Source organism: Hoplias malabaricus, chromosome 11, assembly GCF_029633855.1.
Source record: "Hoplias malabaricus isolate fHopMal1 chromosome 11, fHopMal1.hap1, whole genome shotgun sequence".
Taxonomy (NCBI): Eukaryota; Metazoa; Chordata; class Actinopteri; order Characiformes; family Erythrinidae; genus Hoplias; species Hoplias malabaricus.
Genome location: NC_089810.1, coordinates 5334332 through 5350450, shown reverse-complemented (window position 1 = coordinate 5350450; position 16119 = coordinate 5334332). Strand labels below are relative to the sequence as shown.

General features: G+C 44.3%; 2 protein-coding genes across 8 annotated transcripts in view; both read right to left on the bottom strand.

The window, feature by feature from the left end:
* Positions 1-544: 544 nt before the first annotated feature.
* On the bottom strand, positions 545-9017 carry ctcf (CCCTC-binding factor (zinc finger protein)). Of its 4 annotated transcripts, none has more exons than XM_066685190.1 (13): positions 8846-8979; positions 6741-6858; positions 5898-6488; positions 5442-5781; positions 5177-5347; positions 4950-5083; positions 4738-4858; positions 4472-4621; positions 4198-4358; positions 3839-4021; positions 3607-3742; positions 3261-3479; positions 545-2227 (listed from the first exon to the last, which is right to left on the bottom strand). In XM_066685190.1, exons 2-13 carry the CDS (start codon positions 6762-6764, stop codon positions 1995-1997), a joined length of 2463 nt encoding a protein of 820 aa, XP_066541287.1. In that variant the 5' UTR covers positions 6765-6858; positions 8846-8979; the 3' UTR covers positions 545-1994. The 4 variants fall into 4 exon arrangements, with proteins under 4 accessions (XP_066541287.1, XP_066541288.1, XP_066541286.1 ...); XM_066685191.1 differs by lacking the exon at positions 8846-8979 and adding an exon at positions 7352-8298; XM_066685189.1 differs by lacking the exon at positions 6741-6858 and having other exon boundaries at positions 8846-9017.
* Positions 9018-9180: 163 nt separating this feature from the next.
* Positions 9181-16119, bottom strand: part of ripor1 (RHO family interacting cell polarization regulator 1) — a 102704-nt gene continuing 95765 nt past the window's right edge. For all 4 annotated transcript variants that reach the window (XM_066685186.1, XM_066685185.1, XM_066685184.1 and 1 more), the window contains exons 18-22: positions 15664-15822; positions 15347-15543; positions 14633-14716; positions 13560-13650; positions 9181-13298 (exon numbers count right to left, since the gene is read on the bottom strand). In XM_066685186.1, the coding sequence (XP_066541283.1) occupies positions 13201-13298; positions 13560-13650; positions 14633-14716; positions 15347-15543; positions 15664-15822 (629 nt within the window). In that variant the 3' untranslated portion in view covers positions 9181-13200. The remainder of the gene's footprint in view (positions 13299-13559; positions 13651-14632; positions 14717-15346; positions 15544-15663; positions 15823-16119) is intronic.

Genomic DNA, 16119 nt, shown 5'->3' with positions numbered 1-16119 from the left:
ATCTTGGCTATGGTTCAGCCTGCTTTCAGTTTACAGTCATTTTGTTCTATGGTTGAGTGAGTTTATTAAATACCAAGTCTGTCCAGAGTCCAGAGCCCCCACTCTGACAAAGAATGGACTATTAATTCAAATTAATTTTAGATTAACTGGTTCTGTCGAGTAATAAAATTAAAATACTGCTCTCCAACACAAAACACATGACAATAGTTTAGGACAATAGTATTTTTGTTTTTTTGTTTGTTTTTTTATTAGCTGTACAGCAATACATTCTCCACACCACCTTTTCTCATATACCCTCAATGCCCCACCCAGCCATAATAAATGTCTTTATAATGTTGGTTTTCTGACCATTGTAAAATTCACACAGTTACAGCTAGGTACAAAAGAAAAAAAATGATAAAGCATCAACCTAAAATTAAGAGCTTAACAAAAAAACAAACAAACAAAAAAAAAGCAATTACAAATAGGAGGAAAACTTCATACTGAATCAGAAAAAAAAGAAGAATCTGCCAAAAAGAGAGAAAGAAAAATGTTTTTCTAAATGAAACAAACTTCCTTTCTTCTAAACACACATCATTCTGTCCAAACATAGGTCCTTCCAGAACAGAACATCAAAATGGCTTCATCAGACCACAACACTGACCTCTGGGAAACGCACATGGTCTGGACAAAAAACAGGTGAGAAACGTGAACAGCAAAAACATATCACTGCCGTTAGTCAGTACCACTGACCAAAGCACACACAGAGGCCTGGCCAGCACTGAGCTAAGGTTTCAGGTGCTCATTTAACATGTGGGAGCTTCAGAACTGTTCAAATTCCCCTTGTCCCTTTTCCTCCTTTTATACAGTCACAAAACCAACACAGGAGCGCATTGACGGCCTGTTTACCCTCTCTCTCATCTTTAAACTGAAGAATAGTGAAGGAGTAGTTCTTATTCCCCACTCACTGAACAGAAAATTGAGCTGAAATCACCCAAAACCAGGCAATGTTTCAAGTTGTAGGAGGACAAAAAGAAATAAAGAGGCGGTGGTGGGGAGAGGGGGTGTTCTGCTTACATGATCGATTTTCTGTTTACTCTCTACTCCTTTAGGTACGAGACCCCCCTCCACCCGGAGATTTAAAAGCCATTGGTGACATTTTCAAAATGACTACTATTTAAAATGTAATTGCCCCAGCATTCAAGGTCATTGTTTCACTAGAAAAGGATTAAAACGTTCATAAAACAGAAAATAAAAATTTATTTACAAGCAAGACCAGCCAAGATTAACTTTGTTTTGTACAATGTTATCAACTGCAGAATCGTTTATATACTTAATGGATAGTTGGAAGTCATCATCCCTGGCCAGATAAACGTATGGCTACATCTCTAATCATCTCTCTCTCTCTACCATTGTTAATTATGACCAATGAAAGCAAATGAGAAATACGTGTCAGACAGTAAAAAGGATATTTGTGGAACAGATGGGGGTAAAAATGCCCATTTCTACAGCAGTGATAGCAATTCTAAATATCAAGGCTTGACCAGGCACAGAAAGTTTTCCTTTTGAATATTGCCGTGGTAAATGTCACAGACGCGAAAAGTGAAGGAACACTGGCGTATAAGAAGAGGAAATAGAAACTAAACGCATGTCGTTCACTACAGGAAATCTAGAGAACCAACTGCTGTCTCCCTATCCTTCCAATTATCTCAGTGACCCCCGCTGCACACGATGCATTAGAAAACCAGGCCAATTAGCGGGAAAATAGAAGGGGGGGTGGGGGGAATAAATCATGCACAGCAGAAGATCAGTCTAAATTAACAAATTAAGCTGGAATTTAAGAATGAAAAAGGAACTTCATTCCAAAGTCGATCAGAAACTGAACGAGGACATTATGGGAAGGAGTGGAGTGATCTCCTGTCAGGCGGGGAGGTGAACGCATGGTCGGGACATGTATGTTTGTGTGTGTGTGTGTGTTTTGGGCCTGGGTGAGTGTGTGGCTTTGTGCCTCCACATCACCGGTCCATCATGCTGAGGATCATCTCAGGGGTGAGGTCTCCATTTGGTGCAGCCTCAGGGATAGTTAACTGCACCGTCTCTACGCCACCCTCAACGGCATCCACCTCCTCTACCACGGGATCTGCTGATGCCACAGCCACTGATGAGTCCACGCCATCCTGCTCCTTCTTCACTATGATGTTCTCGATAGCCCCTGTGCCCTCATCCTCCACTTGGATAATCGCAGTTGCTGCAGACACAGAATTAAGTTCATATTTACCAACCATTAGATATTTAGTAACTACTAAGGAACCGGAACTGAGTAGAGTAAAACTTGTAACCTGAAGGCGAAGGTGGTTATCAGCTCTGAGTATCTCAGCTCACCAATGTAACCACAACTGACAGATTTTAAATACATGAAGGTGCATACAAAAAGGAAGTATGCAAATTATTCAAAAGAAAAAAAAACCTGGCCTGTCAAATATTACCGTTTCAATTATTTCCTCATTTGAGAATGTAGGGCAAGTTTTAAATCCTCTGCAATGTTTGCTGAACATTGTGAGAAAGCAGAGAATATAGAAAGAGACATGGAGAAGTAATAAAGGGCTAATGAGAGAAAGGTTAGAGAGAGAAAGCTTTCATTAAACCAGTTTATTATATCCATTTAATTTTCAATATATTTTACCAAATAGGACTGTAATAAATGTGGGTTTTACACTACTGTACTTTTTAAACCAACGTTAATATACCTCAGGAGTTAAATATTTAGTAAACATTACCCACATATGGAGCAAGATTACAGCAATATACGCATCTCGGTTTGTGTTTTTCAACAATTGGAGACCTCGCCGTTGTCTAAAGACACCACAAGATGCATCTGCCATGAGCTCAGAGAGAGACAGAGACTAGCATACCAGACAGAGCATTTGTTTTTTTAAATTCAGACACGGGGGTTTCGTAAACACAATAGACCAGTTTTGTTTGCGCAAACAGACTAGAGAGAAAATATCTTCTGAACTTAATAAAAAGTGATTTTTTTTATTACAACTGTGAACATTGCCTTTAAGGCTTGTTAGTATTTCACAGTCACAGAAGAAAAGAGTAAAGTGTTCATGTGGCTCCCTAAGACATTTACCAAGATGTCTCTCACATTTGCTGCCTTCTCACCACTCAGAGGGAAGTGTGGATTCACAAAAGGGTGCTTAAAAGATTAACAGCTCAAAATACACAGAACACCTTTAATGCTTTTGTAATTCCATGGGATACAGCTACACATTACTTACCAGCAGGTGTTATGGTCACAGCCTTCGCAGGGGGAGTCTTGGGAGCATTCTTTGGGGGCCTACCACGTTTCCTCTTGACAGGTGGCTCAGCTGGAGCAGGGATGGGGACACTGGCTGGGGCCTGCTCTACCTCCATATGCACATCTTCAAGGCCCTCGTCCTCCTCCTCCTCCTCCTCCTCTTCATCAATGTCATCCAGGTCAGGCTCTCCATGCTCGTCTATATGGAGAGAGGACATAAATAATGAAGACGCTTTACAGAGAATTAAAATTTGAATTGATCCAAACGAACATGGATAAGACTAAGCTGAACTCATATCGCAAGACCCGACCGCCCAGTCACCCACCGCTGTCCTCGTCGTCATCCTTCCTGGAGCGCATCTTCCTCTTACGACCACCGCGACCCCTCTTTGTCGGAGTGCCGTTTTCTCCTTCTGCAACGTCCAGTCCCGTGCAGTTCTCAGCGTGCCTGGCCATGGTATTCTAGGACGACAAAACACAAAGTTGCTGAAAAACTGATGTCTTAATATCGCAACCCGTTTAGCATTCAAGTTTGAAGTGGTGCGGTCTCAGGCATACCCTGCGAGTGAAGGTCTTGCCACACTTGGTGCACACAAAGGAGGTGGGCACAAAGTTGGGATCATGGTAGCGGCGGAAATGCATGTCCAGGAGCTGTTTCTGTCTGAATGTCTTCTCACAGTGGCTGCAGGCATATGGCTTCTCCCCAGTGTGGGTGCGTTTGTGCATTACCATGTGTCGTTCCTAGCAAGACAAATATGAGGAAAATTAATCAGTCCGATAATGAAGTGTCAAGAAACTAAACCAGGAAAGTTACTTAATTATAAATTCATAATAATCATTCTAAATATTGTTTTGATCATGTACATTGATGTGCAAAACCAAAATGATCAAATAAAGCATCGTTTGGGCTAGCTGACCTGTCGGCAAGCATAGTCACACTGGTCACACTTGAAGCGCTTCTCGTTTTTGTGGGATTTCTGGTGTTGGATTAGAGCATAGCGCTCATGGAAAACAGCCTCACAGTAACGGCACTTCCTGCCTTGCTCAATGTAGGAATGCTGCTTGCGCAGATGCACGCCTACAAGGTAAAGATAAAGATGTTTTAATCCAAGTCTCTGTAACAGTTAAAGTATCAGAATATTAAATCAACTTAAGTAAATGTGCTACAAGGAAAGTGCAGAAGAGACTCACCCAGGTCACTCTTACGGGCGATGACTGTGTCACAGTGGGGACAGTGGAACTTGGCAACGTTTTCTGTGTGTTTCTGCAGGATATGCATCTTCATAGTGCCACTCTGGGTAAAACGGGCATGGCAGATGTAGCATTCATAAGGCTTCTCCCCTGAACACAGAAATAAGAAAGACACAAAACTTAATGACTGTAAAAATTGTGTTCAAAGCAAAAAATGACAACGCTAACTCACTACGAGTCTGTATACTTCAACGTAAGTGTCAGACCTGAGTGGGTTCTCATGTGCCTCTTCAGTTTGTAGGTGTCTCTGCTAGCATAGCTGCAAAGACTGCACTGGAAAGGACGCTCTCCAGTGTGAGAGCGAATGTGCCTCTTCAGCTTGCTGACCTGTTCGTTAAAACAAAGTAGCAAATGGGCATCTCACCTTCCAACAAACAAATGAGTTTATCATCAATGGCAACTTCACATCATGACTTACCTCCACACTAGCGTAGTCACACATGGAGCACTTGAAGGGCTTTTCATGGGTGTGTTTGTAGCGACGATGTCGCACTAACTCACCGCTGGTCACAAAGGCCATGTCACAATCAGTACACTTGTGTGGTCTGGTGCCTGCCCAAAAACAAAATAGGAAGTCAATATGTTTCTAAACACAAAAGCCTTATAAGAAATCATTAAGTGAGCACAGGAGGAGGAGGGTGGTACCTGTGTGGGTGTTAAGGTGGTTCCTCAGCAGTGTGACTGTCCTGAAGGCACGACCACACAGATGGCATTTGTGGGGCCTCTCATCTGTGTGGCTCTTCATATGGCGATCGAGATTTGAGCGCCTTGGACAAGTGTAGCTACACAGCTCGCACTGGAATGTCTTCTTCACACCTGGAAAAACACATACAGCATTAATCTGTGGGGAAAAAAACTAATTCATTTCTTTACAGTAAATATCCTTCTGCTAGTTTAAGCACTGTCATACCCTTCTTCTTAATTTTGGTTGGTTTTGGAGGCTTCATGTTGCCCACCACTTTCTCAGCATTGACCTCAGAGAGCAGACCCTCCTGCTGCTCCTCTTCAAAGTCATAAACAGACACATCCATGTCTTTCTCGCCCTCTGTGTTGTAGCGCAACTTGCTTTTCTTTGTCTTCTTGGGCTTCTTGATAGGAGGAGTGTAGTCAGGATCCTTAGCCCAGGTGGGATCTTCGTTCTGTGCTTCAGCCATCTCCTCCTCCTCCTGCTGCAGCGGCTGCTCCTCGTGGGCTTGAAGCTCATCTTGCTCGACTGTTTCCACTTCCCCATTAGCACCCACCTTCACCACCTGCACAACATCAGGAACTTGGTTAGATTAGGAATAGGATTCACAAAGAGCAGACAAATGAAGAAAGCTGAAAACGACTTCAGAATGAAAACAAGAAGTGCTTCAATTTCACAAACCTGGAAACCCTCAGGCAGTGGAAGCGTGTGGCAGATGACGGGCTCCCCATCTTTAGGCATGGCAGTGGCATCAACCAGAGTCCCCTGCAGTTCCTCCACTGTGGCAGCAGTGACTGGAACAGCAGAGACTGGAACTTGAACCAGCTGTAGTTCACCCAGGCCTAGCTGCTGCTCCTCCATGTTTACCACCTGCAGGGTAATTATCTGGGTGTCGTCCACAGTGGTGACTGTGGCTTCATGTGCTGCCCCACCTACACTCACACTTACAGGGGCACCTACGCCTGCCTCCATGACCTCAGTTTTCATCTGTAAGAGGGCTGGATCCAAAGAGTCCATCACCATCATCTCTACACTGCTGTTGACGCTCACCACACCCTCCACCAATTGTTGTTGGGCATCAGATACCACAGTAGTTGCCTCGCCCTCGGCAGGTTGCTGTTCCACTGCTTCTAGACCAGCAGCATGCAGAAGTTCTGCGCCCACATCATCATCCTCTCGCCGCCGCTGGTAGGTTTTACAATCCTTTGCTTTGAAAGCATCCCCTGCATCATCCACCACGGCTTCGGTCGGTCCCCCTTCCATGGATATCACCTTTGGGAAACCAAATAAATGCATCTCACAAATCATGCATGACTTTGTGGCACAGGTACACTACTCTGTCTACTTCAGAGATAAAACTGGTTGTCTGTGTTCTTGCTTGGAAATATTGAAAACACAAATATAAATGTACATACTGCAATGAGCTTAAAAGGACAAATGATCAGGCAGAAATAATCCACTCCTACAACTAAAGTGGAGCCAACTTCCACAAGTACGCTATATGTCACTGAAAGATTAGCCTACCTGCACCAAAAATGAGTACTTCATCTTTTTACCCTCCTCACTCACTCACTCTCTCCCTCTCTAAACCTCTGCTTTGATGAATGAACTGTCTCGACCTTCCTTCTTACTACTAAAAGACCTAAAATCAAGACATCAGAGTTAAGAACAAGACAGAGAAGCAACTTGTAAACAGAGGTGGACGATCTAATAAGATTTTTTCAATCAAGACAATGTATCAGAATACATAGTTAATAGCCAAAGAGATTTTTTTTAAATGCAAGCATATATAGTGGTGTTTAATTAGATTAGGTAACAGGTATTTGACATGCTGGTGCCTTAAGGCTGTCTCTGTGGGGGCCTTTAAGTGTGGTACTGGGTCAGTGGGTGTTTACATATTGGCAACATATCAAATATGAAAATGTTTTTAAGTATAATAATTAATCTTTGCCAGATTGCTAAACCAAATTTTCAAACACTATAGTTTCAGACGTATCCAAGCAGAGCTCTCACGCTAACTGGAGATATGTATGACTTGAGCAAAAATGTCAAACCAGGATAAGCACTGGAAATAAAGTGGTTACTGATGAGTTTCCACGTGGTTATCTAAAGAAAAAAAAATTAAATCACTGTACCTGCTGGAGTAACATATCTCTGAGATGGGGGTGAACATATGATCTAAATTTTAGAAAAACCCTATGCTACTACATATACATATATAACACATTACTTGGAAGTTCAAGGAAGTTTTAATCTGGGAAGTAGTGTCAGTAAATAATTAATTGTGCCGTGTAAATTTCATCTGTGCACGTGAAACTAAATTAGTGAATCGTGAATCTGAATTATTATTATTATCTCCACACACTATGGAAAAAAAAGTCAAAGAAAATGTTTGGCAGACAAAACAAGAGTGAGTACCCGCTCGCTACTTCAGGTTTGAGGCTTTGCGCGCCAGAAACGCTTCACGTTTAACCAAAGGCCAAATCATCGCTTAAGCAAACAAGCCTCCACGAAAAGCCAAACCGAGCCCTTGTAAACGAGCCGTTAACTGGCGAAAAAGTGCGAGTTACACTCGGTCTGATTTTCCACCACAGCAAGAGGGCATTCTGAGACGGTTAAGCGTGTTTTTGTACCGCTACCAGTCTGGTTATAGAGGGAGCTCTCCACAGCTTTTATATCCCTTCAGTCCTTCGCTGCTTGAGGTAACGTTAGTCAGTCTTTCAACGGGCGAGCGGAGCGGTCAGTGGACGCGTCTCTGCCGGAGCAAAGCCTCTGATTCGGTGAGGGGAACGCGAGAGAAGCGGAGAGCCGTGTTGAGTCGTCGAAAATGGGGCATAATTTAGCGGTTCTGTGGGATTTCTATCTGCGCAACACTCTCGGGCTGGCGGCCACAGCGTTGAGCGGCCGCGGCCCTGGGCGGTTTACTTTCAAATCCTAACCGACGCTGTGACGTTGTACAGTGATACCAAGAAGGAACGAGGCGCCTTAAATCCAGCCTGGATGTGTTTCAGTCAAACCCAGAGCCACAAACTTGACGATTCTGGGTCGCTTTATACATAAATGCTTGAGTGAGTGAGTATGCGAGGGCTGAAAATGGTGCTTGCGAGAGTGAGGAGGGGCGCCAAACAGTCTGCTTGTTATCCGAGGCTCTCAAACCGATATATGGAGAAACTATACACAGAATCGCGTTCGGTTAATTTTTATTCACCTAAAATGCATTTGATCAACTTTCAGAGCCCATTTTAGCCCAACTTTCCCATCCGCTCAGAGCTCTGGCGCCTAAGCTCCGGCAGTGTGCAGAAAACGGCGGGTTTTGCCTCTGACAGGAAACAAAGAGAAGAAAAGAGAAAATGGACGCCTGGCCTAAAGACGAGAGCAAACGACCGTGTGTTAAAACGAGGCATCGGCCCGAAACCGCGTCCAGAACGGGTTCGCCAGCGCTTAATACTCGGACATAAGCTCCGAAGAGCTTGGTTATAAGTGTTTTTTGCTCAATTTTCGATAACGATAGAGGGAGACAAACACCCCCCGCGCGCCGCCCGGACCGGGAGCCCCATCGTGACACCTAGAGGCCGATTAAAGCTCCTGCAAAACTCCCCCCGTTAGCCCAAAAAGTGCTGCCGCCTCACCTGGGTGCTCCTCTTTCGTTCTCTGGTCGGATTCGCCGCAAAGCCCGGGTTCGGTTCCTCCTCTGACGCGAGGCGAAGCTCTAAAAGTGCGTCCTTCTTCCCCGCCGCTTTTAATCCCTCTCCCGCTTGGGCAGAGTACAGGCTCCGCACAAAATGGCGGCCCGAGGCGGTTGCTGCGCGTGCGCGGCTCGCAGGGGGGAGGCGGTGAGGAGGAGTGGGGGAGAGGTGGAGGGAAGGAGGGAAGGAGGGGCGGGCACGGCGCTTAAGTTTGGTCCTGAGAGAGTTCATCCTAATCTTCAAGATTTTAAATGACCTGAACGCTTTTGCCAGACTTTCGTCCACCTCCAAAATGTGTACTCCATTGAGGGACTATAGGGCATTGAGGGGAAGGACTGGGTGACAGTCCAAGCACGCGCACACCCCTCGTCCTATTTCTCGACCCCTTAAAGTAGGTTTTAGGGCTCAGGGCAGGAATTGGGACAAGACTTTACGCTGCCATCACGCCACACTCTGGCACTGGACTCCAGGTTATATCTTTTATGTGCGGTGATTGATTCAGGCCGATTAGTGACTGTGTTAGTTCACTAAACACATAACGGCTCCACAGAGAAGTAGGGGGAATTCACAAAGCAGTATTTCTGATTTAGCCAACTAACCTGAGCCCAAAGAGTCTTTAAACTCTGCTCCATTCTGCTGCCTGCCTACCTAGTCCCTATGTAGTGCACTACACACGTCAAGAAACTTAGGGCATGGGCAGAAATTCAAAGATACTGTTAGATACGTATTCATATTTGTATTTGTATAGTTGTATTTGATAATGAAGCTTTCCTTGAGCGCTGAACGGTTTTATCCCATTTCCCACATAGTGCACTACATAGGGAGTTGGGCCTATTTGAGACTGAGCCAAAGTGTTGTTTCTGCTACTGCTGTTTCTCAGCAGGTCATGAACAATCAGCTGAGACCCGTGGGGTATTCCACAAAGTTAGACTGAAAACATAAAGCTCAAGTCAAATGTGCTCATTAGGAAAAGAGATAAGGGACATTCCTATTTGACAATCCTCAACTTTGGTCTTAATCTATCAATTTATCAGAAATCTGGGGAGGTATTTGTGATTAGGATTTCTGTTTAGCCCGATAACTTATTCTTCTTTAAACGAAAAGAGCTGGGACATTGCTATTGGACTATCCTACACGCTAGGCTTAAATTATATGGCTCATAAATCTTGCTTTGCAGAATCCGCCCCTGAGGCATCTTGTGTGTGTGGAGGAACTTAAAACTGTATTCTATTATGTAAATATTAAATATATATGTATATATATATCATTCTAACTGGTTTGGGAATACATATCCTGGACCCCATTCCCAGACTCTAGTTTAGTTAATATAGGGCTTTCCCAGAAACCTATAAACTTTGGATGAGTAAGATCAGTAATCCCGTCATGTTCAGGTTCATTTCTCCCTTTGTTTTAGTGTCGTGCTGATTAATGTAAAATGTTGTTGCAGGGACGCTGCACGCAGACCAAACAAAACTGATATCACTACACCAGGGGCCATTCCACAAAGCAGGATTTCAGTTAGCCTAAGCCCAAAGTTCAGGATTGGAATGTTCCCCAGCCTTTTCTATTGCACAGCCTCGACTTCGGACAGGCCTAAATTATCTGGCTAAACTTAGAAAGACTGCTCTGTGGAATAACATACAGGATTTTTGAGTTAGCTAATTAACTTAAGTGAGAAAGCTGGTGTTGTGGAGTCACTGCAAAGCACAGCCTAACCGCACTCTTAAACACACAGTTGACTTTTTTGTGTATGTACTGAACCAATGCAATATTGTAAAGCTGTTTATTTATTTTTTTTAAGTAAATAAAATTAAGAGCGAATATGAAGCAAGTCATTATTCACATCACTAATCCAGTGTAACGGGACTAACTGCTTACTTTATACTCATCAGTGTTCATGAAGTACTGAGGATTTCCATGATCTCAGAAGTTAGTTCTCTTCTGTATTTCACAGCATGGTCATTTGTACTACTGCCATTCACATGCTGGAGCTTGTCTTTAGCTTATGGAACATTAGACATGAACAGAAATGTGCAGTGAAACTCAAAGCATCTGTAATGGATGTGGGACTGGAATCAAAACTAAGTTCAAATGTACTTTTTTTTTTTTTTTTTTTAAACATGTTTAAGATGGTGTTCTCCCTGTGTCCGTGTGGGTTTCCTCCGGGTGACTGTCTGTGAGGAGTGTGGTGTGTTCTCCCTGTGGGTTTCCTCCGGGTGACTCTCTGTGAGGAGTGTGGTGTATTCTCTCTGTGTCTGTGTGGGTTTCCTCCGGGTGACTGTCTGTGAGGAGTGTGGTGTGTTCTCCCTGTGTCTGTGTGGGTTTCCTCCCACACTCCAAAAACACACGTTCGTAGGTGGATTGGCGACTCAAGTGTCCGTAGGTCTGAGTGTGTGAGTGAATTGTGTGTGTTGCCCTGTGAAGGACTGGCGCCCGCTGCAGGGTTTATTCCCGCCTTGCGCCCAGTGATTCCAGGTAGGCTCTGAACCCACCGCGACCCTGAACTGGATAAGGGTTACAGATAATGAATGAATGTTTAAGATGAACTGTCATTTTGAACCGAGCCATTGCTTCTGAAATTATCTTTATTGTACATCAGTGTAAATCATCTTAGAGTGTGGTCTATTAATTCCTTCATTTTCTGTAACCACTTCATCAGGATCAGGGTCATGGAGGGTCCAGAACCTAGCAAAAATTATTGGGTGCAAGGCTGGAACACACCCTGGACAAAGTGCCCAGTCCGTCACAGGGCATCATCCCCACACACACACACGCTCTCTCTCTCTCTCTGACACATCTAAAATATTTCACACACTCGCTCTCTCAAACACATACATGGTCACACACATCTTGTTTATAAGCCTCTCCACCTACCAACAGACATAATGCCATATATCATCACAACAGAAACAGTAGTTAGGGTTTCTTTCCCTTTTTTTTTTTATTTTTTTACACCTGATGTCAGCAAGATCCTTGTCGGACAATATATTTTCCTTATTAAAAAAAAAAAGCCAAACAAACATTTAATCACTTTCTTAATGTTGCACAATCTGTATTGGCATAAAGAAAAAATACTTGAATCTGTGTTGCAGTTGTCATTTAAAACTGCCATTGTAAATGTTAAATAAAGTCTATTTCTCTTACTATAATCGCTCCCCAGTCATTTGAGGCACTTGTACGACGAGGAGTGGACTCTCAACATAAAGTCATTTGAAGAAATATGTCAATTTAAACCGAACCTCAGGTTCTAGCATCGAACCCGTGTGTCTAGTAGCACTCAAGGAATGCTCCGATATACATCTTCTTCAGTATGCAACGGGGGCCAGTGGAAACATCACATGCTTGAAGAAGCTCTCTATGGTCTCAAGGCAAAGTTCACTACAGTTTATACATTTTTTTATAATAAAAATCATAACATTTTCATATGTATATATAGATATAAAAGAATAGCTTCACAACTTTTACAGCAGATATCCTTTTTCCGACACTTCACCATTGGCTCTAGTCTCAGAGAGTGCACTGGTGAAGTTCTCGTGAGTTGTTAGGACTCAGCACAGGTCTGCGTTCCTGCTGAGTATTAAACATTTTACAACTAAATTACAACACGATTAAAAATAAAACATGTACACTGATTATACGCACTGTGTCGGTAAAGCATATATAATGACAGTATGGAATGATGGCACTGTTATGCTAATACAGACTCCCCTTTAAAACAAATACATACGCTCCGTCTCCTCACCTTCCCGATGAGAAACGTCACTCCTGAGCCCACTCCCGCTACCGACTTGCACTTACCAAACAAAAATGACTCTTTACAAAGAGGACAATCAGCTTCATCAAACACTTGGCAGATTAAAAAGTGCATTCCCTCGTAAGTCACGTTAAAATAACACTTCATTCCACTGCTAGTGCCACAGGGCACAAAGCGCAGTAACACCTGTCTCTCCGCACTGGAACGAGCCCAGCTTCCATGATTTGTGAAGGCAACACCATCAGGTCATAAGGCAGCAGAACACTTGTGGTAAGACCAGCCCAAATTTACTGTCTTTAATCAAAGCATCATCTCTCTATATCGTTTTTTATCAACATACAGGTTTCACCGGTGTCCACTGAGAGCATGAAACGTCTGACTCCATCTCAGTGTGAAGTCGTCACGGCTGTGACATCCGTGTCTGCACTTCAGTAACAGTGTATGGTCCATGTTTGATCATGAGACTTCCATTGGCATGATTATAACCGAGTACACAGGAGAGATGCGTATATAGTTTTCGTGGGTATCTCTGGTACAATGGCATTTAGAAAGCAGTGCTGGCCATGCTGCCAGGCGAAAAAATGCGGGGGACTCCATCCTGAGCCGTTTCCACATGCCGATGTGCCATCTTTCCCTCTTCGCCTGCAGAAGATACAAAAAAAAACCACTCCCATTAGATCTCTCTGGGCTTTAGGAAATCCCTCATCTCTCTCAACTGCACTTTGACTTATTTTTGCATTGTTCTGCTGTGATGCTTTCACTCACTGCTTTTTAAATTCGTCCCCTGTTTCAACTCCTTTCTGTTCATGTATTTGTCTTGTTCTTATTCACTCATTATCTTTCTGGTGTTCATTTATCTACCCGTTTTCCATTCCCCTTGGTTTGGGTTCCGTTCTGACTCACCCAGCACCAGCAGAGCTTGTTTGGCGGCGTCTCTCACATCCTCTTTGTCTGTGCGGCACAGATAGACCAGCTGATCAATGCTCTCTTTGGCCTGGCAGACAAAAGTAAACACGAAGGGGTTCAATGTAAGAAAATATGCACATGCATTTCAAAGTAATAACCGCAGGCAACACTGTTCGGTGTGGGCTTGGAAACTGGGACTGTGTGAAAGTCAGATTGTGGTTTGACAAATTTGAGGACATGTCACTCTCTCTGTAACTGTATTCCATCAGAATGAAGACTTCGTCGTCATCTTTTAAGGCTGTGTGTCTTCATAAATAATAGTGATAATATTCTAAAGTTTGTTCACCAAAAAGATTAGAATCAATCCAATTTTATTGACAGTTGATGCACACCTGACTATTATATGAATTTTATTTTAACAAGATTTATAAAGCTCTGAAAATGACAGCTACTAAAAAAAAATATTCTCAGTGCAGAGAGTTGAGAAAACTTTAAGGCAGTTGGAGTTCATTCATTCATTCATTATCTGTAACCCTGGAATACACCCTGGAGGGGGCGCCAGTCACTCACTCACACCTACGGACACTTTTGAGTTGTCAATCCACCTACCAACGTGTGTTTTTGGACTGTGGGAAGAAACCGGAGCACCCGGAGGAAACCCATGCAGACACAGGGAGAACACACCACACTCCTTACAGACAGTCACCCGGAGGAAACCCATGCAGACACAGAGAGAACACACCACACTCCTCACAGACAGTCACCCGGAGGAAACCCACGCAGACACAGGGAGAACACACCACACTCCTCACAGACAGTCACACAGAGGAAACCCACGCAGACACAGCGAGAACACACCACACTCCTCACAGACAGTCACCCGGAGCGGGAATCGAACCCACAACTTCCAGGTCCCTGGAGCTGTGTGACTGCGACACTACCGTGCCGCCCCAGGTAGTTGGAGTTAAAAAATAAAAATGTAAGAATGGAATGCAGTGGTGGGCAGATGTGGCACTATTGGCTGCTGAGAGGAGATAATCAACTACATGTCCCAGAAATGAGGAACTGACCTTCAGACATGCGAGTGCTTTACATCCACACACTCGGGTCTCCACGCTCTCATCCTCCAGTAGCTCCAGACAGCTCACCAAGGCCTGAACACACACAAACACACAGTCAGTCAATATAAAGTCTGATGATATTCAGAAAGCTGGGCACATGGGAATTATGAAACTTATACAACTGAAAAATATCAAAAATCTAATGGATATTGAAAATGTTTTACCAAAGACTGTGAAAAAAGCGTTGAAACCTAATTGGGGCCCACCATAAATAAACCGAATAGCATCTTAATACTGGTACTTTACACGGCAAGCACCAACTGCTGGTGTGAATTTATATGTCAGTGTTCAATGTACAATAAAATATGTCTTCCCATCTGTGGCAGTGAACACACACGGAACAGTGGGCAGCTTATTCCCAGTGCTCAGTGAGCAGAAGGGGTGGGGGTGGGGTCATGGGGGAGGACAGCACTGTTCCTTCACCCCTCCACTATCCTAGATTGAGAGTATTGAACTGACAACCTTCAAGGCCCAAAGCTATCTTCTATAACCTTTAGGGCAGGGCTGCCTCTAATATCCACACTGTAGCCACTACTTTTCAGATGTGTTCTCTGTAGTTATTTCTACACCAAAGTCAGTTTTCTGAACCTGGAACTGTTCAGTAAATCGACCCTAAAGGCCTCCCCGATTGCCCTTCAGCTCTGAAATGATCTGATGCTGTACCCTCTCTCTGTGGCGCAGCTGCTCGGCCAGACTCCGCAGCAACGAGCTCGCGCCGCTGCACACTTTCCCCCGGGGGTCTCTCAACAGCACACTGACCGCCCGCAGTCCCTCGCGCTTCAGACTGCACTCAGGGGGTCTCTTCAGGGCCCTCAGCAGCACGTCCTGCTCTCCAGACTGCAGACACTCTACCAGCCAGACTGCAGGGAGATAAGGGTGGGGAGGTCAGTGAGAGAGAGAGAGAGAGGTGGACAGAAGGAAAGATGGTTTCTGGGAGGTGAGGGTTAAACTGTGTTTAAAACACAAAAATAAACACATACCCTCCTCGGACAGCTCCGTGATGTGTGTGTCTAGTTCGCTCACACCCTCAGCCTCCAGGTAGCTCCAGAACTGGAAGATGGTGAGAGATTCTTTAGCTGCAGCTCCTCCTCGCCTTGGCAGCTTCCGCTCCAGAATCCTCTCTACCAAACGCAAAAATACTAACACACACACATCTTCTTTTAATATCCCAAACATTGACTGAGTGCAGTAAATGTACAGAGGTCTTTTGTGAAATGTGTCGTTCTACAATGTACTATGAGATGCCTCTTCTGCATTTAACCCATCTGTGGCAGTGAACACACACTAGGGGCTATGAACACACACCCAGAGCAGCAGGCAGCCATCCCCGGCGCCTGGGGAGCAGTTGTGGGTTCGGTGCCTTGCTCGAGGGAGCTCGAGGGAGCCGCTCAGCCGTGGATTGAAGGAGGAGGACAGTGCTGTTCTTTCACTGTCAC